Source organism: Cutaneotrichosporon cavernicola (assembly GCF_030864355.1).
Source record: "Cutaneotrichosporon cavernicola HIS019 DNA, chromosome: 1".
Lineage (NCBI taxonomy): Eukaryota > Fungi > Basidiomycota > Tremellomycetes > Trichosporonales > Trichosporonaceae > Cutaneotrichosporon > Cutaneotrichosporon cavernicola.
The window spans coordinates 2408102-2429519 of NC_083393.1; the positions used below are offsets into that span (position 1 = coordinate 2408102).

The 21418-nt window shown below is 59.1% G+C and overlaps 12 protein-coding genes across 12 annotated transcripts; 6 read left to right on the forward strand and 6 right to left on the reverse strand.

Moving 5' to 3' along the window:
• Positions 1–374: 374 nt before the first annotated feature.
• Positions 375–2041, reverse strand: CcaverHIS019_0108980 (uncharacterized protein; the record flags this gene model as incomplete). The annotated part of the gene is made up of 2 exons (XM_060604206.1): positions 375–1691; positions 1727–2041. The coding sequence occupies 2 exons, from the start codon at positions 2039–2041 to the stop codon at positions 375–377; spliced, it is 1632 nt and encodes a 543-aa protein (XP_060453446.1).
• Positions 2042–2936: 895 nt separating this feature from the next.
• Positions 2937–3362, reverse strand: CcaverHIS019_0108990 (uncharacterized protein; the record flags this gene model as incomplete). The annotated part of the gene is made up of 2 exons (XM_060604207.1): positions 2937–3106; positions 3188–3362. 2 exons carry the CDS (start codon positions 3360–3362, stop codon positions 2937–2939), a joined length of 345 nt encoding a protein of 114 aa, XP_060453447.1.
• A 1143-nt stretch (positions 3363–4505) lies between these two features.
• CcaverHIS019_0109000 (uncharacterized protein) lies at positions 4506–4962 on the forward strand (the record flags this gene model as incomplete). Its single annotated transcript, XM_060604210.1, has 4 exons — positions 4506–4550; positions 4588–4667; positions 4743–4854; positions 4891–4962. 4 exons carry the CDS (start codon positions 4506–4508, stop codon positions 4960–4962), a joined length of 309 nt encoding a protein of 102 aa, XP_060453448.1.
• Positions 4963–5201: 239 nt separating this feature from the next.
• IPP1 (uncharacterized protein) lies at positions 5202–6531 on the reverse strand (the record flags this gene model as incomplete). The annotated part of the gene is made up of 3 exons (XM_060604211.1): positions 5202–5848; positions 6004–6125; positions 6434–6531. 3 exons carry the CDS (start codon positions 6529–6531, stop codon positions 5202–5204), a joined length of 867 nt encoding a protein of 288 aa, XP_060453449.1.
• Positions 6532–7280: 749 nt separating this feature from the next.
• Positions 7281–9140, forward strand: CcaverHIS019_0109020 (uncharacterized protein; the record flags this gene model as incomplete). Its single annotated transcript, XM_060604212.1, has 5 exons — positions 7281–7386; positions 7559–7935; positions 7972–8616; positions 8653–8981; positions 9017–9140. 5 exons carry the CDS (start codon positions 7281–7283, stop codon positions 9138–9140), a joined length of 1581 nt encoding a protein of 526 aa, XP_060453450.1.
• Positions 9141–9441: 301 nt separating this feature from the next.
• Positions 9442–10957, forward strand: CcaverHIS019_0109030 (uncharacterized protein; the record flags this gene model as incomplete). The annotated part of the gene is made up of 3 exons (XM_060604213.1): positions 9442–9564; positions 9606–9830; positions 10148–10957. The coding sequence occupies 3 exons, from the start codon at positions 9442–9444 to the stop codon at positions 10955–10957; spliced, it is 1158 nt and encodes a 385-aa protein (XP_060453451.1).
• A 389-nt stretch (positions 10958–11346) lies between these two features.
• SFH5 (uncharacterized protein) lies at positions 11347–12484 on the forward strand (the record flags this gene model as incomplete). The annotated part of the gene is made up of 2 exons (XM_060604214.1): positions 11347–11933; positions 12004–12484. 2 exons carry the CDS (start codon positions 11347–11349, stop codon positions 12482–12484), a joined length of 1068 nt encoding a protein of 355 aa, XP_060453452.1.
• Positions 12485–13301: 817 nt separating this feature from the next.
• Positions 13302–14846, forward strand: CcaverHIS019_0109050 (uncharacterized protein; the record flags this gene model as incomplete). Its single annotated transcript, XM_060604215.1, has 1 exon — positions 13302–14846. One exon carries the CDS (start codon positions 13302–13304, stop codon positions 14844–14846), a length of 1545 nt encoding a protein of 514 aa, XP_060453453.1.
• A 189-nt stretch (positions 14847–15035) lies between these two features.
• Positions 15036–16427, reverse strand: CcaverHIS019_0109060 (uncharacterized protein; the record flags this gene model as incomplete). The annotated part of the gene is made up of 4 exons (XM_060604216.1): positions 15036–15127; positions 15358–15769; positions 15941–16311; positions 16397–16427. The coding sequence occupies 4 exons, from the start codon at positions 16425–16427 to the stop codon at positions 15036–15038; spliced, it is 906 nt and encodes a 301-aa protein (XP_060453454.1).
• Positions 16428–16772: 345 nt separating this feature from the next.
• Positions 16773–17803, reverse strand: CcaverHIS019_0109070 (uncharacterized protein; the record flags this gene model as incomplete). The annotated part of the gene is made up of 4 exons (XM_060604217.1): positions 16773–16862; positions 16894–16997; positions 17041–17201; positions 17244–17803. The coding sequence occupies 4 exons, from the start codon at positions 17801–17803 to the stop codon at positions 16773–16775; spliced, it is 915 nt and encodes a 304-aa protein (XP_060453455.1).
• Positions 17804–18232: 429 nt separating this feature from the next.
• Positions 18233–19569, reverse strand: ATP3 (uncharacterized protein; the record flags this gene model as incomplete). Its single annotated transcript, XM_060604218.1, has 4 exons — positions 18233–18888; positions 19164–19248; positions 19284–19320; positions 19472–19569. The coding sequence occupies 4 exons, from the start codon at positions 19567–19569 to the stop codon at positions 18233–18235; spliced, it is 876 nt and encodes a 291-aa protein (XP_060453456.1).
• A 342-nt stretch (positions 19570–19911) lies between these two features.
• On the forward strand, positions 19912–21276 carry SUI3 (uncharacterized protein; the record flags this gene model as incomplete). Its single annotated transcript, XM_060604219.1, has 5 exons — positions 19912–19933; positions 19971–20120; positions 20194–20516; positions 20614–21019; positions 21113–21276. 5 exons carry the CDS (start codon positions 19912–19914, stop codon positions 21274–21276), a joined length of 1065 nt encoding a protein of 354 aa, XP_060453457.1.
• Positions 21277–21418: the final 142 nt, after the last annotated feature.

The window sequence follows — 21418 nt, forward strand, 5'->3', positions numbered from 1 at the left end:
TGATCCCTCCCGATCTCCATACGCGAGTCCCGATAGCAGCCCATGAATCAGACTCTGCTATCATGCAGTAAGTAGTAGCAGGAATGGATATACATGGAGGGCAGTGGGATATACCAAGTGTGGCGCCATAAGACGTCCACTCCAGACGTGTCCAACCCCGCACTCGTAGCTGCAAACCGTGTCGCATGACCCTATTTACAACAGCCCTATTATCTAACCTGTGACACTACTACTGCTTTACTACTCGACTTGTCTTCTGTCGCCACTACTTGTATCATCCTACAGGACCAATCAATCGCCTCCCTCATCTGCCCTCCACATCGAAATGCCGACTTACCCGCGGCTCTCTCAACTCCCCACCCGCCCAAAGCCGACTAGAGACCCGCAGCGGCCAGCACCTTGCGTTCCTCGGCCGCGCGTTCGCGGGCAGCCGCGGAGAGCGCAAACGAAGTTTTCTTCGGGTTCTTGGATTCGAACACCTCGTCGAGCTCCTCGAGCGACAGCTGCTTGGTCTCGACGGTGAACAGATAGATGACCGCGACGCCCACAATGTCCCACACCATGAAGATGAGGTACGTCTTCCAGCTCAGGGCCTTGAGGGCGCTGGGGAGGCCGAAAGTGTTGATGAGCGAGAAAACATTGGTGAACCAGCCCTGCAGCGCAAGTCCCTTGGCGCGCACCTCGAACGCAAGGCACTCGGCCGGGTACAGGCCTTGCAATGGTGTCCAACCAAAGCTGTAACACATCATAAACAGGTAGATGAACGTGATGCCGGCGTTGGCGCGCATGGCGTTCTTGTGGCCGGCGTCGGAGAGGAGACCTGCGACAATCGCCAATCCGCAAGTACACGAAATTGCGGCGGTGAGCATGAGCTTGCGCCGGCCGACCTTGTCGACAATCGCAGTACCCGTGAGAGCGGCGGCAAACGAGGTGATCGAGTTGACAAAGTTGAGCACACGCTGGCGGTCACGGTTGACAATGCCGGCAAGCTGGAGGAGAGACGGGAGGTAGTAGGTGATAAGACCGTTACCACTGAGCTGGCCCCAGCACGACACAATGACGCACATGCCGAAGCGGTAGCGGCCAGAGTGGCTGTTGAAGAGCGGGCGGAAGTCCCACCAGCGCTGGTCGGCACCGTCCAGTGCGATCGAGTCGCGGAACTCGGAGACCTCCATCTGCACAAGAGGCGAGTTGACGTCGTTGTCCTGCGAGTGGAGCTTTGCGAGAATTTTGATGGCCTCCTCCTCGTGACCACGCGAGAAGAGCCAGCGCGGTGACTCGGGGAGGAACAGGACAAAGGCAATGTTGATAACGGCGAGCATGCACTGGAGGATCATGGGGACGCGCCACGACCAATCGGTCGCCATACGGCCCATGGGGATGGCGATGCCGGATGCGAGCAGTTGCCCGACGTAGTAGAACGAGTTCTGGAGACCCATGTAGCGGCCGCGGTTCCACGGCGAAGTGATCTCGGAGAGGTACGACTTGCCTGCGGCGGCAGCGGCCGAGCAGCCCATACCAACGAGGAAGCGGCCGGCGAGCAACATGCCCATGTTCTTGCTAAAGCCGCAGAGGAATGCGCCAACCACGAGGATAATGTTGCCAATGAACATACCCCAGCGACGACCAAACTTGTCGGGGAGGTAGGCGGCGAGGAACGCAGCGGCGACCTGACCGACAGTGTACATACCCTGCTGTCAGTTTTTAGTAGTTCAAGTCAACTCACGAAAACAATACCGGTGCTCTTGGCAGCCCCCTCAAGGCCAAAGTAGGCCTGGAACTGGATCATACTGTTGATGGCGCCCATGACGGTTCCGTCGAACCCCGAGTCGCCAGAGCACATGCACACGACGAGGACGATGCACAGGAGCTGGATGGCGCGGGGCGAGAACGCGCGCGGCCCCGGGTCGGCAGCGCGCGCCATGGCGAGCGCGATAGCGCGATCATGGGATGGGTTCGTGAAGCTGGCGCTCTCGTCAAGCTTGTCGACGCTGCCTCCGGTGCTGATCTCGACGTGGGAGATGGCGGCTTTGCTCTCCATAATGTTCGTGTAGTTGGATGTGGGGCCATCGCCATTGCTCACACGGACGGTTTATGAACAGTTAGTGGAGCAGTAGACTTTGGCCTAGCGGCACGGCAATCATTGAACGGTGTTTTGCTGGACTAACTCAGGCGCTTGCAACCGTTGTGGGGTCCCTCAGCCCAGATTGCATGCATGTGGGAAATGAGAGGACTCTGGACGCGCTATTCTTTCGGCAAGTCACGGCCATCTACGGACTGTGCGATCTCATGTGTCCTCTGCCGGACCCCGGTGTTTAAGCAAATGTGGGCAAAACACCGTCCCACATTGCCTTGCCATCAATTGGCTCAGTCTACGTTAATCCCATCATGGCATACATGAAATACCCCGGTGTCTGCGGCATACCGTGCGGGCCATATTGTGCCGAGAGCTCTCATCTCGGATCTATGGAGATGGGACGGGACTCGAACAAGCTGCAGGAGGAGGCGAGCCGCCGCCGAGCATGTGGACCGCCAACTACTGTACCAACGCGCGAGGCTGACCTGTTGCTGTCTTGCAGAACGTTCTGAGCATTTTGCGAGAAAAGCACTCTCGTCCGTGCCTCTCAGCAGCCATGTCCATCCATATCCACGAGCTATCACAATTAATTGAGCCTATTCAACACTCGCCACCGCCACGGTTAGAACTCTCCACATCTCAGATGTGGGCCCCGGTGGGCACTAACCACCCGGAGATTGCCGTTTGCCAAGTAACATCCGGGGAGCATCACCTGGCCTACTTTCCATCTGATCGGCCCTTTTTCACCGACTCCTGCGATAAAGCTCAATCAGGACCGTTCCGCATCAGGAGCCGAAGCGCCAACGGTCAAAACGGAGCGGCCCGGGAGCCCGGCAGTCACGTCATATTGAGTCGATGATTACATGCACTGGCACAGTGCTAGCAGCCTTGGCGCGCCCATTTCGCCCATCTCGATCCAGTACGCCTCCTCCCCGATACTGTCCTTATACTCTTCAATCGAGAGCATGCTACACCGCATCCCGAGCTCCTCGAGACCATACGTTTCGTCGCCAAAACCGGTGATGTACTCTGCCAGGGTGGGCGCCCTATGATACCAAATGTCTTGGCTAAGACGCGCACCTGGTCGTCCGAGATGGGACCGTTACCCACGACAATGAGGCGCTACGCATCCGCGCATGCGGCCCCTCTCGATGGGGTACCAGTCGCCGTTGTCGTTCCACCACGAGCGCGACGAGGTTGGTGGGTCCACAGCCGCGAGGTCGGCAATGACGAGGACAAGCGTCTCAACCTCTTTGAGGAACCCATAAGCCGATTTCGAGGCCATTTCAACCCCAGGTGAAGAACGGTACGTGGAATCTTCCCTCTCGGCTGCAGGACGATGGCCAACTCGGAGCGGTTAGCTGAAATCCGGGGACATTGGCCATGGGACTACAGTATGTCCCAGGAGGACGAGGGTATCGACGTCGGCCCTGACCACAGGAGCATCAACGGCGTCGCGACAGTGGTTGACTGTCCTAACTCGCAAGTAAGACATGGCCCCAATGTCCAAGCAGAAGCCCTTGAAGGCGATCGGGTGCAAGTCAAACACCAGGACACTGACAAAGTCGAGAATCTGCCCAGCAGAGAGGAGTCCGTGGAACCTGCCTTTGGCCACTTGCAGCTCTTCGTCTCCCCTGTGATTCTCGTCTCCGTCATCGCCCATGTGTGACCCCCGGTTGAAGAGTCAGAATAAATGGGACTGGGGTTTACTGTCAATGGATCTGTTGCCTGGACGCATGTTTGCTTCCTCTATTGTTTGTTGTGGGATTGTCTCAGTTCTGATAGTTCTGCCTAGTGCTGGAGGAAATAGTGTCTCGGATGCGATTCTCAGGCCAAACAGATGACGACAAGGCCTGAACTGGCCAGCGGACCGCCGGCCCGGTCAACTCTGGACGGGTGTGAATCACTCGGTTGCGCCACACACTTGAGTGAGTTGTTTGGTTCTCTTGGTTACGTTGACTCATTCGGGCAGACGCGGTGAGATGGCTGGTGTGGAGGTCGCCCCGGAGCCTGAATGCGCGTACCTCGGCCGATAGGCCGCTTGAGCGTTCTCGAGCTGCCAAGCAAGCCATCCGAGGTTGGCGGCGGAACAAGTGGCATGTTAAGCGGGTGGATGGTGAGCGGGGTGTCACCTTCCTCGACCGACTCACCTCCACCCTCCACTGTAACGGGGCCTCTCTCTTCTCTCTTAGCTCCTCGCCGAGGCCAACTCCGACGCCAAGCTCTGTCGACGCGGGATACGCGACGCGCATGGTGCTCGACCTATGCAAGCAGGCGAGTTGGTGGGTATGATGAGAAAGGAGAGATGATTATTACACCTTCCTCGGTTGACTCATCTCTCCGTCGTATCATCACATCTCTCCATCTCTCCACCTCTCTATCGAGCAGTTCTCACCACTCGCTCTCCCTCACGCCCACATCATTCACAATGGCCACCCGCCCCTCAACCACAGCCATGCAGGCTGTCACTATTGTGAGACTCAATGCGGCCGTGCCTTTGCTCACACCAGCCTCGCCCGCGCTCACCGCACCCTGACCCCCGGGTCGAGAAGCTCCTCCGCGAGATTGAGGAGGCCGAAGCCCAACTTGGGTGAGCTTGCCTCCCTCATGAGGAAGGTATCCACACAGCTTGATCTGTGAAATGCTCAGGCTTAGCTGAGCCCAGCGTCGACCAGGGCGGAAAGCCCAAGGACGCGGACGCCATGTGTAAGCGCCATATCGACCTTCTACACGAGTATAACGAGGTCAAGGATGCGACGCAATCCCTTATCGGCAAGGTGAGTTAAGATACGCCGAATGCTAACTAACCCCAGTACGCCCAGCTCACGCACACGACTGTCACGGCTGTGCACCAGCAGCTCGGCCTGCCTCTCCATGACGAGTAGATGCCGCAACTCGCCAGATCTGGTTTACCTCCACTTCGTTTCGCTCGCCCATCGCGCGACTCATAGCACCCGGAATCCCTCGATCAATCTGTATTAGTTGACAGTGCAGCCGTGAAATCAGTCGATTGCACCCTCAGTGTTCGCTGCTCACACATGCATCAACTTCTCCGTCATACCTATGCTATTTTGAGGGCGCGGGTCGAGGGTGCAGCCTCGATACCCACGCCACACGGCCGCGCTTACGACTGGGCCGACGAGATGAAGAACGACTTCGAGATCGAGGGGTCAATGGGGGCGGCCGGGAGGGGGTTGGCCTTGGGGAGCTGGCTCTGGTCGGAGGTGAAGCCCTTCGAGTCCTGGACGGTCGAGTTCGCGAGCGAAATCTCACCGGGCTGGGCCTCGCCCTTGATGAGCTTCTTCCAAGCCTTGTGGCACTCGAAGATGATCTCGGTGGCGTACTTCTTGGGCTTGGCCTCGCCAGAGAAGGCAAACACGTTCTCGGGCTTGTTGTCAGGGATCTTGTACACACGGAACCACTCGTTGGTGGCACGGATGAAGCCGGGAAGGTGGCGCTCAACGTCCTCAATGTCGTTGAGGCGCGAAGCGAGCTGGTCGTTGACGTCGACGACAATGACCTTCCAGTCGGTCTCGCCCTCGTCGAGGAGAGCCATGATGCCGAGGACCTTGACCTGCTTGACCTGGCCAGTGTAGCCGACGGCCTCGCCGATCTCGCACACGTCGAGCGGGTCGTTGTCACCGTTAGCGTTGGTGTCGGGGTGCTTGTGGTTGGGGTCCTCCCAAGTCTGAGGGAAGGCACCGTAGTTCCAGATGTAACCGTGGTGGGGGAAGCAGTTGCGGACGTAGCGGAGCTTGCCCTTCTTGGTGTCTAGGAGTTAGCTGTTGTGCATGCGTGAGAAAAGTCAGAGGAGCAGTGTGTCACAGTGCAAGGAGGGCGCACACCCATGACGACTGAGTTTCTCGATCCTCGAGACGCGCTCGCTCGTCGTCACTCGTCGCTCTCGCTCTCGGGAAGCAACTCACCCTGGAGGATGGGGTTGAAGGCCTCCTCCTTGCAGATCTCCATCTTGGCGTTGGTCCAGCGGGGCACCTCAACGATCATGTTGAGGATACCCTGGCCCTCGTCGGCGTAGAGGGGGATGTCACTGGTGTGAGCTACATCTTGATCGGGTTGGTTGGGGAATGAACAATTGGGGAAGGGGCGGGGTTGGAGCTCTGTGCATCATCACAGCGTCGTTCCCCCCCCCCCCCCCCCCCCTGCCTTGGCGGTATGCACGTGCGGCATGCACCGTACTGGGAGCCTTGTTCGCCATGCAATCATATGCTCTCGCTGTTCTCGCCCCATCTGCTCGGTGCTCGTTGGCATTCTCGGGATTGGTGATAAAAACAGGCACTCTTGGCCGAAAGGTGCGCTCGGAAGTGCCGAGCTGCCGAAGCGAAGCGGAAAACTCACTGGAAGGGGGAGACGACCTTGCCGTCCTTCTCAATGAAGAGACGGTAGTCGAGAGTGTTGGCAGCGCCGACCTGGCGAACGGAGTAGTCGGAAGTCATTTTGGAGGATGATGAGCTTTGTCTGGAGATGTGGTTGAAGGTAGTTGTAAGACGTTTGACTGCAGAGAGTGGTGATGACATTTGGGGTGTAGAAACGCGGAAACGTGGAAGGGTAGGTAGGCAGGCAGAGAGAGGGAAGGGCGGAAAGAGTTGGGGCGCAAGCGGCCAAATTGACTGGAACAAGACTCTGACTTATCCTTAGGGGCGCTCATTATCACGCCATACGGTTACTCTAAAGGGCCACTCTTTACCGGTCAAAGTAGGTCTCGGCAGCCTAACACGACTAAAACCCCTCGCCTTTTCTACAATCATCCCATCCTCGGTGGTGGGACTTTGTGACTCCTTTCTATCCCCTGACTCTCTCCGTATCCCACCCCCTTGTTCAACCAACCATAATCTTGGACAGCTCGACTGTATCGGCTCAAGTGCGGGGTCAGTGTTAGGGTAGGCCCTCCACTCTGATGGGCTGCGGAGATTACGGTCGTGATTGACCGAAATATGGAATCAGGGAAGAGATATAGAACTGTCGCGTGGCTCAGCTGCTCGCGTGGTTCAAAAATGTATCACGTGATGTAATCGGAATCAAAGCCACGCGACCGACTATGACGACGATGGGACCGCGACTCAAGTAGAGCTGAGGAGGTAGACATGGTCCACATCTGAGCAATAACAGCAATAACAACCTTCCTCCGCTTGCTCTCCTTTACTCCATCTGCTCACCACGTCCAACAATGGCAACTATAGCCACAATGGACGTAGAGTCGGGCAAAACTCCAGTTCAGTTGCCTTTGTCCGCACTCGACGCCATCGACCCAGATACCTTCAACTGGAACGCGTATATTGGAACCTACAAGGGTACGTCTTGTCATGTCGAGAGAGGTGCGGCTGGGGAATGAGTGGCTAGGCCCATCGGATAGGTTGGTCGGTGGGCAGGATATTTAGAGAGATAGGCAGTAAACACTGAGGCCAAGCATGGCGAAATCGCATCCAACTTGATCCACTCTACTGCTGTTCACGCTTACGCCAGGCCGCGCACTCATCACTCGCCTCTCCCACATACCCAAGCTTGTCCTTTCTCAGGCCAAAGCGTCCCCAAACGCCCGTAAACTCGCTCGCGTTGCTGCACTCCGCGCCATTCCTCTCATCAAGGAGCAAACATGGGACCACAACCTTTATCTCCGCCTCGTCTCGCAAATCGACCAGACGCTCAACCCCGGCAAGACTCGCGCGACTGACGATGCAATGGACGTTGACGCGGCGTATAGCAAGAAGGGGTCTGAGGCAGAGGGCACTCCAGACTCGCTCTGGGTCCAGGTAGCGCGGGACAAGGAGGAGGCAGAGAACAACCGTCTCAATGTCGAGCTGAACGGCTACATTGCCAACCTGATCAAGGAGAGCATTCGCGTGAGTGGCGAGGGAAAAGTTCAAGGCTTACGCCAGTTGACGTACCTGGCACAGGCCGAGCTGGCGCTCAAAACCGGTTCTCTGGTCGAGGCGCTCAGGGCTTGGCAGCAGGTGCGAGAGAACTGCAGTGGCGCAGCCCACTTTGTTGAGTTGGGTCTTGCCGTCCTCGAGGGCTCTCTCCAGTTCAACGACACGAGTGTTGTATCTGGCAACGCAGCCAAGACATCGGCGTCCCTCGACCGGCTCCATCCTGTCAAGGACGCGAGCGACGCACCCGTCAGCTCGACAATGACACGCGCTCAGGTCGAGATGAGCCGCACCCAGGCTGCGCGATCGGCCGAGGTGCGGCGAGCCGTCGGTGTCAAGCTCCGTGTCGCGAGGGGCCTCCTGGCCATCGACTCACTCGAGTTCAGCCGCGCGGCCTGTGAGCTCGGCGAGATTGGCGAGGAGGGCGGCCTCGGGGAATGGGACGGCGTCGTCATCTCTACCGCTGATCTCGCTTTCCTCACGGCCATCCTTGCGCTCGCATCCGGTAGCCGCGATTACATCAAAGAAGTCCTTCTCGACCGCCCGTCGTTCCATGCTGCCATCGACGACTCGCAGCCGTGGATTCTTGACCTGGTCCGCGCGTTCGTAGGCGCAAACTACGGAGAAGCGCTCACGATTCTGCGCAAGGCTGAGGTTAGCTCCAAAGTTGCATTCGATAGCTTACCCCAGCCCTACATGCTCCTGAATCCTTTTATCGCGCCTCATACACCTGTCCTTCTGCAGAATATCCGCCAGCGTGCAGTCGTTCAATACGTCACGCCGTTCTCTTCGGTGCGCATCTCGCAGATGGCCGAGGCGTTCGAGACGGATGAGGACTCGATGGTTTACGAAGTGTGCCAGCTCGCTGAAGACGGGGCCATCAGCGCGCGTGTCGACCTCGTCGACCGTGTGTTTAACATCAAGGAGGCGGATCCCCGTGCAGAGGCGTTTCGCTCAGCACTCGAGGGGGGTTACAAGATCACAGCCGCGACGCAGGCCAACGTGTTCCGCATGAGACTGTGAGATTCCTGTCTTGTACATGACTAACGAGTAGGAAGGAGGCTGGCGTGACAGTGGACATGGGTGATGATGAGGGGGGCGGCAGCAAGATCAGCAAGCCGCTCGGGCAGTCCAAGTCGCGCGGGGCCAAGGACTGGAAGGCTCCGTGGCACGCGTAACGCGTAATGTTGTACATATGTGTAGGTAGTATGAAGAGAGAGTTCTTTGCAGTGATATAGGGTGACGGCCGTAACGGCGGTTGTAAGGTGAGAATGACGAGTTTGGGTTATGAGAGTGGTTATTGGTGATGCTGATAAGGTCGTGACGGCGTGCAAGCCAGAAGTCCGATGTGACCGGATGAGTCACGAGGTCAATTGATACACACTCACCACTCGCCTTGGCAATCGCCACTACTTTATATCCCCTCGCATCAACTCTCCATCACTCTCTCCCTCTCTCTTGCACTGTTCCCACAGCAACATGGCCGCCACCCTAACCTACGCCCCCCTCGACGGCTGCGCCTTCGGCCGCGTCGTCACTGGCTTCGACCCAGCCCACCAAACACCCGAAACCATGTCTGAACTCCAAGACGCACTCTACAAGGTACACTTTCCCCGCTGCCCCTTCCTTCTTACTTACACCAGCACGACATCCTCGTCTTCCCGCACACCAAACTCACACCAGCCCAACAAGCAGCCATGACCCGCAGCTTTGACCCCACCGCCCAATCGTACGGGCACGGGAACAACAAGACGGGTAAGGAAACCAAGTCGATCCTACACCCCGACCTCAAGACTATCCCCCACCAGCCGGAGGTGCAGCTTATCGGCCATGGACAGGTGCCGGGTGCTTATGAGGGTCTTGACCAGGTGAGTGAGATGGGAGATGGGGGGTGGCAAGTCACCGGTTAGGTGGCCAAGCGGCCGGTGGGGACCCCAGTGACAGGGAGGGTGAGGGTGTGATCGGCACCCGATGTCCCGACGAGGTCGGAGTTGGTTCACATGACTCCCACCCCCAATCAACTGGGCCGGAAACCCCCATCGGGTGGGACAGCCATCACTACTAGCGTGCTGGTGAGGGCGACGACCCCAGCACCTCCTCCCAAAACACCTCCTTAATCGCTATCTCCCATCCACTCTTCCGCGCCGGTGTCCATTCGCTGCCCTCAGGACACCACTAACCCCAGCCCAAACTCAAGCACCCGCACCACGCGACATTCCACGCGACAAAGGTGTCAGACGAAGACGAAGCCAAGGGCACGACCCGCTTCTACCGCTGGCACATCGATGCGGCGTTGTACAAGCTCTCCCCGCCCAAGGTGACCACGCTCTACGCCGTCAAGGTTCCCAAGGGTCCAGCCCAGACGCTGCGTTACGACGACGGCTCGGGCGACGAGATCAAGGTTGCTCCTGGCGCGACGGCGTTTGTGTCCGGCACGTCGATGTTTGAGCAGCTCCCACCCGCGCTCAAGTCGCTCGCCGTTCGCACAAAGGTCAAGTACGCGCCGCACCCTTACGTGTGGATGAGCAGTGCACGGGCGCGTCCAACGGGCCTTGGTCTCGAGACTGAAGGCCGCGAGCTGCCACTCGACCAGCTGCCACCGTGGGTCGAGGAGGAGATCAAAACGCTCCCGATGCTGTGGAAGAACCCCGTCACCGGTGCTCTCGCACTCCAGGTACATCCCTGCGGCGCGATGGAGCTGCACATTGCCCAGCAGGAGGGAGCAGAGCTGTTCCCCGAGGGTGCGACTATCACTGACCTCGGCGAGGTGCGTGACTGGCTCGAAAAGCTGCAGCGGCCGGGGATCGCACCCGCCAACGTTTACGCGGTCGACTGGAGTGAGGGCGACCTGGTGCTGTTTCACAACCGCGGGCTCCTGCACTCTGTGACGGGCGCGTTTGGGGACAACGACCTGCGCATGTTCCACCAGTGCAACCTCGCTGCCAGCTCTGACCCAGTTGGTCCGGATGCAGAGGACGTGGCCAAGTACGCTTGATTACATATACGATAGCTGAGAGGTAATGTAACGTAGAAGAGCAGTTGTAACAGCATGCAGGGATGACAGATGGTCTGTTCTCATGGCCGATGGCATTCGTGGGCCATGGGCCACTGCGTGTTTTGTTCCTGGCTGACAGCTGGCGCCATGACGCCATATGAAACAGTGAGAAAGGGCAAGTCCGGTGCGTATCTGATAAACTACATGGCCTGCCAAGACGCCACCAACGTGTTTTCATCTACGTCTCCATCTACGTCTCCATCTACGTCTCCATCTACGTCTCCATCTACGTCTCCATCTACGTCTCCATCTACGTCTCCATCTACGTCTCCATCTACGTCTCCATCTACGTCTCCATCTACAACTTTACCATCTCTCATCACATTCCAATGGCATCCCCTCTCGAACCTTCACCCATCGCCAGCACCAACGGGCAAGCAACTTGGACCACGGCAGGTGCTACCGACACCGGTCCAGCCCTCTCAGCCCTCGAGGTCGTCAACCCTCCTTCGGCCGCCGAAGCCGCTGCCGCCTCAGCAGACGCGACGTCCTCCCCGCCCGATGCTGAGCCGGAAGGCCCCGAAATCACTATCGAGGGCTGGGGCACGCTCAAGCCCTCCCACCCTCTGATCAAGTTCCACAAGCGCCTGCCCGCCATCGTCGAAGCCTCGAGACACAGGCTGATCTGGGGTGTAACCCTAAACCCCACGACGCCGACATTTTCCACAATGCTCATCCTGCAGAAGTGGCTGCGCTCCGTCGCTGGCGACCTAGACGCTGCCGCAGCTGCACTGGAGAGCACGCTGACGTGGCGGCGTGAGTTTGGGCTCGATGGCGCCAAGCCGATCTGGGAGGAGACGTTTGAGGGCTTTGACGGGCTCGGATACGTCACCCACCTCTCGTCAGGTGAAGTCGTTACTTGGAACCTGTATGGCTCGATCAAGAACCTCGGTGAGACGTTCGGTGATCTTGACAAGTGAGCATCCCCTCCGTTTACTTTTCTTCGACCCGCACCCCCGCACACCTGCCCCCTTCGCTCACATCAGATTCATGCGTTGGCGCATCGGGCTGATGGAGCGCGCAATGTCGCACTTGGACCTGGCCCACACCACCAAGGGCATCCCCGATGTTGGCGCGGGTCCCGACCCCCACCGCCTCCTCCAAGTCCACGTGTACACTGGCGTGTCGTTCCTGCGCCTTGACAGCCGTGTCAAGACGGCCAGTAAGAAGGCCATTGAAGTCATGGCCGCGCACTACCCCGAGACGCTAGCGCGCAAGTTCTTCGTCGGCGTACCCGTCCTCATGAGCTGGGTATTTGCCGCCGTGCGCGTGTTTGTGAATGCTGAGACCGCCCGCAAGTTTGTGGTCGTGAGCTATGAGGAGACCGTGGCGAGCGAGATGGGGGACAAGGGGGTGCCGAAGCGCTTTGGAGGGAGTGCAGGAGAGTTGGACGAGCTCGATCGCAAGGCGCAGGCCGAGGCGGACAAGCTTGCGACAAAGGTGCCAGAGCCTCCACACGAGGCGTAGAGGTAGAGGATTGTGTTTATATAGCTTGTGCATAATCACTAATTGCTTCGAACCGAATCTGGGGAGGGAAAGGTAACGATGCTCTCATGCCTTTGACTGCACACGCTGGGATACAGCCACACTACTGATTCAGACGCAAAAATGTCAGGTAATTGAATTGTCTCTTGACTCACACTCTGGCCATCTGGCAAACTGGCAATTTGTATCTTGTATCAGCCTGGAGCACGAGACATCTCTGGCCCTTGTCTTGAGAGCACTAACTCATTCGCCACCAGCGATAGCAAGCGACGTGTCTGACTTGAGTGTTTATGGTTGTGAAGACAATACTCTAACGCGACCAGTCAACCAACCTCAACTCACCTCAACCCACCTTCCCTCGCACCTCCCTTGCGTTCACGCACAACTGGACATTCCCTCATCTTCATATACTCACATCTTCTCCATCACCCTCACATCCCTTCACCCTCTCTGGCACCATCTCTGGAGCTGTAACCCACATTCTTGATACAAGCTTGCTGCTGCCTCCCATCGACGCGACTGCCTCACACGAGCCTGCCCACACCGGGCCTAGCTTCGTCGCCGTGTCACCTATCTCTCACCTCGGTCGCCACTTCCTTCCCTTCCCAGTGGCTGTGTGCCCCCGACTCCAGTGAGTAGCGTCACTTCGACCGCTGATGTGCCTCAGAGACATCGCTCTACAGCTCTCTACATAGTCCACAAGCCCTGTAGACAACAGCTCCATCTGCGCTACGTAACACCCACCGCACCTTCCCTCACGGACACCTTCCCTGGCAGCAGTAAGGCGGACTAGAAGACGATGACAACCGGGTCTGAGCCGTCCACCGGGCAGGACGCGAACCAGTTAGACTCATTCGGGATATCAACTGGCTCCCGTGATAGCATCGGGCCCCAGCCTCGCCCGCGGACGGTAAACCCCATCTCACCGCCACCCGGGTTCGAAACGCGCTTCCAAACGGCGAGCCCCGTCTCCCCACTTCCCGGCTTCGGCGGGTTCTGGGAAGACGTCGACACGAAGACCAGCCTCCCCGACGTGCCCTTGACCCGTGAACCTCGACAGCTCTCCCGCCCGACCAGCCTGGCCCAGATTGGAAGCACTGTCAAAGAGTACGTGCGCAATGTCCGGTCCCGTGGCAACACTCCCAACTCCAGCCCTGCCAACAGCTCCCATCCTTCACCGGACCCGACCCCTGAACCGTCACCGTCCAAGGCACCCATCGAGCTCGAGCGTCGCCGGCCCCGCACTAAAGTGGAGTGCCTCACGGGGTTCGCTCTCCCCCCTCTCACGCGGCCCTCTCGGATCTGCGGCCTCTATGGCCCAGATGCGGTTGCCTCATTCGCACAGTTGAATGGCAAGAAACTGCAAATTCAACACCATTCGGGGCTGGCGCCACTCTTACTCCGCCAACTCGATGCAGTGCGCGGTATCCCCAAGATTCGGCGCATGCACTCACCCGAGGGAAGCAACGAGACCGACGCGAAGGCTGCCGAACAGTACGCAAGCTCAATTGACAGCTGGATGCGCGCCGAGAGCCACATGGTGAAGCTCGCGGGTTCTCGCTTCAAGGACGACATCGAGACAGCTGAGATGTGGCGCTACTACCTGGGGCAGGCGGTTAACAACCTCGTCGGAGAACGCGACACGTTTCGCCCCGGCTGGGAGCCACGCCACCAGTGCGCGTGGGAGATCCCACCCCGGGCTGAGGCCGAACACCGCTGGCACGACTGGTTCGCGTGGAGCTCCCCCGACGACAAGCCCAGCAGGCCCGTGGCGATGATGACCTGGCGGATGGAGGCAACGGCGTTCGACTTTGACACGCTCTACTGTTCCGCTGTAAGGAATGTACCGCTGGACTGGGTGCTCGACATCAAGTACCCGGGCTTCGAGATTACAGTGTGTAAAGATCAAGTTGCGTATCCAGAAGGCATGACGTGGGAAGCGTCGCTACTCGCTCTCCTTGCCTGGCAGGGTTTGCACCATTACGGCATCCGCTGGGCGATCATCTTCAATGGCGAGACTGCGATGATCACGTACCTTGCCAAGTCAACCACCATGTTCGTGTCCAAGCCATTTGGTTGTGCCGGCGAGCGCGGCCTCACACTCGCAAGTGCCTTGTTCGCATTGGCATCCATGGACCACGAGAGCGACACCAATCGTCCTTTGTACACGATGCGCAACAACCACATCGATTTCTACTCCCGCCCTACCCGGTCCCACGTCCGGGAGCTTTGGGCCGAAGCCTGCGCACAGCACGACTGGGCTGCACGCGACGCCCTGCTCTACAAGGAGCGCGAGATGAGCGCGATCAAGGAGGAGCCCGAGGTAAAAAAGGAGTGTGAGTAGTCAGGCAGTGCAAAAGCGGGGCTGCATGGCTGTGTACATCGCAGACCCGCCGCGATATCAGAAAGTGTATTGCTTAGTCGCATGTATCGTTCAGTTGACGAGCTACAGCACATGGGTCATGTGGCGATAACATCGGCCACTGGTCTGTGCCTCACTGGCCGCGGCGCAGTGAGCGCAGGGCCGGTCGACCTAGTTGGCCTTGTTGACGCCGCCGACAGTCTTGCCCTTGGCGAAGAACTTGCGCCGCTGCTTGAGCATGTAGGTGTAGAGGACGTAGAGACCTGGTGTCAGAGGAGATCTTAACACGGCAGGATCATGGCGCTCCTCCAGCTCTACCTGGCCGCTCGTGCAGCATCACTGCCAACCCGAGTCCAGCATTCTGGAGAGGGGCATTACGCTGATGCACAGCGTGTCGCAGGCGCAGGCGCTGACCCGGTATCATGCGCAGCCTCTCACGCCCCGCCCTCACACCCTCGCCCAACCAGCTCCCAATCCCCTATCTTCCACTCACCAGGCCACCAAATGACGAACAGCACAAGCCGCGCAATCTGGATGGGCGCCCACACCGCTCCGGCGCTCTTGGCTGCCCGCGCCCGGGCGACCGACCACAACAGCGAGCGCCCGGGGTTGGTCTTCATGAGTGCGCGGCTGAAATGCGCCGGCATTGAGTGCAGCATGTTGTGCATGGCACCGAGGACCTTGGGGACGTAAGGCAGCGTGCGGAGAGGCGGGAGCGTCGAGAACGAGAGGAAGGCCTCGGATCCCGCGCCGAGTGGGTACAGCACCAGGAAGAAGGTGTACCGGCACCAGTTGAGGGCGTAGAGGTCGATGTTGAGAAGGGCGAGGAAGTAGAACGTGTACCGGATCACCTCAGTCACGCTCCATGCGAAGAGCATGGTCGCGAAGAGGGGATTGGTGCGGGCCTGGGATCAGCGCCGAGCCCAGGACTCTGAGGACGCAGCGTGTGGTGGAGTGGCGCAGCATACGGAGGGAGAGGGTTCGGCCATCGCTCATGGGCGCAAGATATTCTGGACCTCTGCTCTCTGCCTCTGCCTCTGATCTCCAACGCCCCCACCCCTCCCACAAAGACTCACAGACGGCACAGGCTCCACAACCCCCCACACAGCCCAGAGACGGCTGGCGACCTGGCTCGCAACGGTCCCGACCGGCGAGCGGACCCACCCAAGCGCGGCATGCACGACTTCGAGCACGGCCAACGTCTGGGTCCACTTTGTCGCCTCGCCCAAACCGTGAAAGTCGTACCCGCCACTCAGGTGGTCTGCGAGTGCGGCAACAGAAGCCCACGGCTGTTGTCCGGTCGCAGTCTGGCCAAAGATGATACGGTGAGCGCTTGTCGTGCGTGGAGTAGCGATGAACCAGAGAGTCAGGAAGAGGAGACGGGCCCAGAGGAGGGCGGAGAGGGCGTTGAATGCGAGGAGGTAGGATTTGAGGAGGGGTGATTGGGCTGGTGTGTGTTAGCGGGGTGCGAGAACAAGACCGAGGAGGCCTCGGGGATGGGCGACATGTAAAGAATCAGCAAAACAACTCACCACGCGCCTTGCGCGGCTTTGTCGTGGCCATGATACCGAAAGACAGGAAGAGATGGAGAAAGCGAGATGGGGAGTAAGATGAAGAGATGGAGAGAAAGGGTGTGAGTCCCCAACTCCCGGCTATCGCGACCTGGAGGTCAGTCGTGCCTGGTTGTTGCTTTGACCGATCGATCACCGACGACGGCGCCCGCCGGTCAATGCAGCCTCTGTCGGTGGTTGAACATAATTCTTCCCTCTGGTCTCTAGCCTCTAGCCTCTAGTCTAACTGAGCTCTAGTCTATGCTACATCACGAGGGCGGGCGTGGGCTGGATCATGAGCTCATGGGCTCATGGGCTCATGGGCCAACCTGCCATGCCTCTCGCCATCTACGACTCTTTAGGACCTCACGCCCTCGGCCCAGTCTGCGAGCTCGTCCATAATCCGCACTGCACCGCCGGTATATCCGCCCCCGAACATGAGCGCGTGCTGGTGTCAGCCTGTTCAGACAAGGACATACGTTGAGATGGTGATAAAGCTCGTACAGCCTGATCCGCTGGTCGTAGTGTGGTTGACTCTGGGGATGGATAGAGTGGTACGCGTCGTAGAATGCTTGGGAGAAACCTACAATCAGCCCATCGTCGACTACCTTAGCTCCAGAACTCACCCCCAAACATCCGGGTCATGCCCAGATCCGCCTCGCCGTGCCCATAATACCCGGCCGGATCGTAGATTGTCGCTCCCGCCACATTGCCCGGCCAGAGGTCGCCATGTAGCGGCACTGGCACGGGTGGCGGTGTAATGTTGCCAAGGAGGAGTGGGACGGCGCTGGTGTCAGTCATGGCGATTCAACTAGATGAATGCACTCACCGCTCCTTACATCTGCCCCACGCCTTGTTCACTCGCGCTTCGCCAATACGGCGTACGAGATCACCAAGCCGCCGATCGCGGAAGAACTCTTCCCAGCTCTCAGTCCAGGTATTGTCCTGCTCTGTTACTCCGCAGTGTGTCGGCACAGGGAATCCGAACTTGCCAGTATAGGCCGTGATCTTGTCGAGGGCGTTTTGGGCCACCGCCTCTCCTCCTCCGGCTCCTGCCTCTGAAGGAGGTGGACAGTGCATCTCAGCCAACGCTCGACCCAAAGCCGCCTGCCGTCCCCCTCTGCCTCCCCTTCCGTCCGCGTACTCCGTCACCAGCGCCCCGACATCAGCGTCAACGTATCCCAACACCCTGGGAACCAAGCCCGGCGGCGCGGTCCGTAGCATCGCTGCTAGGGAGGCAGCTTCGCCCCGCATTTGGTCCGCGGCGCGGCGGCTGCGCGCCACCTTGCCGTAGTACTCTCCATTTGCAGTGCGGAAGACGGGTCCCGAACCCGATGGCTCTAGGCCGTGCGCGGAAAAGATTGAGGCGAGGGAAGGGTGGATGCCCATTAGCTTGAGGTAGAGGAGATGGTGGTAGTGACCAAGGGAGGATGCATCGATGGTGGAGACTGAATATCTGTCAGTGTCATGTGTGTTTCGTCATGTGCCGGTGGTCATGTCCGTGCCTCTGGCCTCTGGGTGGCTGTAGCGATTCTCTGATACACAATCCCGTGCTCACGGATGTACAGACACTGACGAACAAGAAATCAAGATGCTTTATGCTATGCTACGGCCGGCATGCCACAGCCTTGAGCACGATAGAGTTCGAGACCTCATTATCACGTCACGCCCCTCTTCGACATGACAGCGCGCCGACCGACAGCTACCTCCTTCAGATCTCGGCCTGTGGAAACCTCCGCACACTATAACACACACTAGCACACTGCACAACTCGCGCAGCCCTTTTACTTATGCATCATATCCGCTAACGCGTTTTGCTTAAAGAGCCGAAGCACCGGTGATAATGTCGATGAGCTCGGTGGTAATGACGGCCTGGCGACCACGGTTGTACTGGAGCTGGAGCGACGACATCATGTCCTGGGCGTTGTTCGAGGCGTTCTCCATGGCAGTGCGACGGGCCGAAATCTCGGCGGCGTGGCCCTCAACGAGCTTGGCGTAGATGGCGTTGGCGAGGGAGAACTCGGCAAGGTCCTTGGAGACGTCCTCCTCCATCTCGTACTGCTGGAAGCCGGTCGACTGGCGGAGGGCCTCGGCGGCGACGACAATGGTCTCCTTGGCCTCGTACGAAAGCGCCGAGATGTAGGCGTTCGAGATGATGCGGATCTCGTCCCACTCGCCGGTGTTCTTGATGAGCTCGTCGGCGATGGCAGAGGCCTCGGCAAAGGTGGGCACATCCTTGCCGACACCCGAGAACGAGATCTTGATCTTGTCGGCGAAGACACGCGCAAGCTGGGACTTGGGCTTGTCACCAACAATGGCGATGTCACCGTCCTGCTCCGAGACGGCCTTCTTGGTCGCACGCGAGATGGTCGAGTGAATACCGCCGCAGAGACCACCGTCCGAAGACATGGGAAGGTAGAGGATGCGCTTGTCACCCTCGGCCGCCTCGTCGGCCTTGGCGTGGTCGAAGAGCTCTGCTTGTTAGTCGTGTTCTCAGAGATGCGTTCCTCCCTCCGGTCTTCCCTGTCCTTCTTAATGCACCAGCGCGGGCCGCGTTGGGGACCACGGGGGACCACGGACGGGCGCAAACAACGCGCGAACGCATACGCTAGCCGCTGTAGCTGCCCTCGTCACATGCGCATGTTCTTGACCCTCCCTGTGTCGACTTTCACCCTCGGCAATCCCTGCCCTCGCTCCATCACAATCCTGCGACCCTATGCCTCCCCTTCTCAATGCAAACGCGACGCACCGTTGTTGGCGGCACCGTACTTCTTGGCCTCCTTCATGGAGCGCTCGGCACGGGTGAGCTTGGTCGAGGCGACGACCTTCATCGACTGCTCGTTAGCGAGCACTGGGGTCTTTGACGAACCTTGGTGATCTTCTCGATGTTCCTGACCGACTTGAGGCTGGGGTCAGCACTGTTCTACATACATGGTCGTGTTCGCGTCCGCCGCCCTGGTGGTTCGCGCAAGTGTGGCCGAGTTCGGGGGCGCTGAGGGGAGTGGGAGGGCGGCAGGGCGACTTCGGCGAATCGACGAGGAAACGGCAGAAACGCACCGCTGGTCAATCTCCTTAAGAGTGGCCATGCCGGCCTGCTGCTGCTGGGTAGCAGAGCGGGCGACGGTGAGGGCCGGACGGGCGCCGCGGGTGAACATTTTGGGGAGGATGAAAGGGGGGGAGGAGTGGTGAGGGAGTGGAGTGAGATGTCGAGGAGCAACGAGTTGGCAGCGAGCAACCGCGGCCGGGCGGACGGAGCTCTCACCCTGGCTCAAGCAGAGACCTTCCTTCCGCCCAAGGCCCACCAACCTGTGGCTCCCCAGGTAGGGATCCTCACCGTAGCGTTTCCCCCCAACCAGGAGCCTCCACCCCCGTTCACTCCCGATCCACCATACAGAGCTCAACCCACCCTAGGGTTAAAACGCCGACTAGCCCCGCTCACTCTGTCCCTGTGGCACTCTGTTTGATGACTCTCAGAGTCGACGGAATCAAATCGAGTCATGGATTTCGTTAGGCCTCCGCGTGTGCAGCTTGACCCACACGCTTGTACGTTAATCAGAAGAGCTGTCCTCATCGACTGGGACACCTTCCTCATCATCAACTACACTCTCCACAACACAAAACAAAACGGCCACATATCCGGCTGACTCATCACACACGCCCTCGCTTCTCACACACTCTCCCCTCCCCCCGAAACCGCTACCAATCAGTAAGCATCGCATGGGCTCACGAATCCCATCGCATGCGCACTCGTTGTTCTATGATCTATGACTAACGCCCAGTGGCGGACCCAGTCGTTGATGCCTTCGCAGGCATGAAGAAGAAGAAGAAGAAGGTCATGGCCCTCGACCTCGACGAGATCGCTGCCCCCGCTGCGCCCGCCGCTGAGGCCGCTGCAACCAGCACCGAGTCGGCCGAGCCTGTGGCCGAGGACAAGCCCGCAGAGGACGCGGGGGACATGTTCGCCGACCTGAAGAAGAAGAAGAAGAAGAAGAAGGACATTCCTCTCGACCTCGAGGGCACCGAGTCGCCCGCGGCCGATGCCACCGACGTTCCCATTGTCAAGAAGAAGAAGAAAAAGCCTGCTGCCGACTTTGCTGCTGAGGTGGGTGGCAACTGCGAGGAAGGCAGAGGACCGTGGCGAATGGCCCCGGCCGCCCTGACGCTGGCCCTTTCCCTCTTCTGGACAGTACTGACTCTAGCTTGACGAGCTTGACGCCGAGAAGGCTGTCGAGGAGGACACTGTCGACCTCTCGGCATCGGCTGACGGTGGTGTCGACCCCTGGGTTGCGGAGAACCGTAACGCCACCTACCCCGAGCTGCTCCAGCGCTTCTACACCCTCCTGCACGTCAACAACCCCGAGCTCGCTGGCGAGAAGCGCCGGTTCACCATCGTCCCTCCTCAGGTCACCCGCGAGGGAACGAAGAAGACGTCGTTTGCCAACTTTGTCGACATCTGCCGCCGTCTTCACCGTCAGCCAGAGCACGTCCTCATGTTCCTGTACGCCGAGTTGGGTACCCAGGGCTCGATGGACGCTGCGCAGCGTCTCATTCTTCGTGGTCGCTTCAACCAGAAGCAGATCGAGAACGTGTTGCGCAAGTACATTGGTGAGTCCAATAGGGGGCAGATTGGTCCGAGCTCGACAACTGCGGCCGGCCACTCTGGCTAGCTCTTCTCGCATGATAGTAGCTAACGCCCAGTCGAATACGTCACCTGCAAGATCTGCAGGTCCCCCGACACGCTCCTCGGCAAGGAGAACCGTCTGTACTTCCTTACTTGCGAGAGCTGTGGTTCGCGCCGGTCGGTCGTCGCCATCAAGGCCGGTTTCCAGGCCCAGGTGGGCCGCCGTGTCAAGAAGGGATAAGCGTGCGCAGTGCGCCGCCGCATGCGCCGGAGGAGACACATTGGAGCAGGAGACGAGTGTACAGTATGCATGTCTGCCGACAACGAGGGGTTTTGTGTGAAGGGTCGTGGCGTTTATCAAGAGGACTGGATCAGCTTTTTAT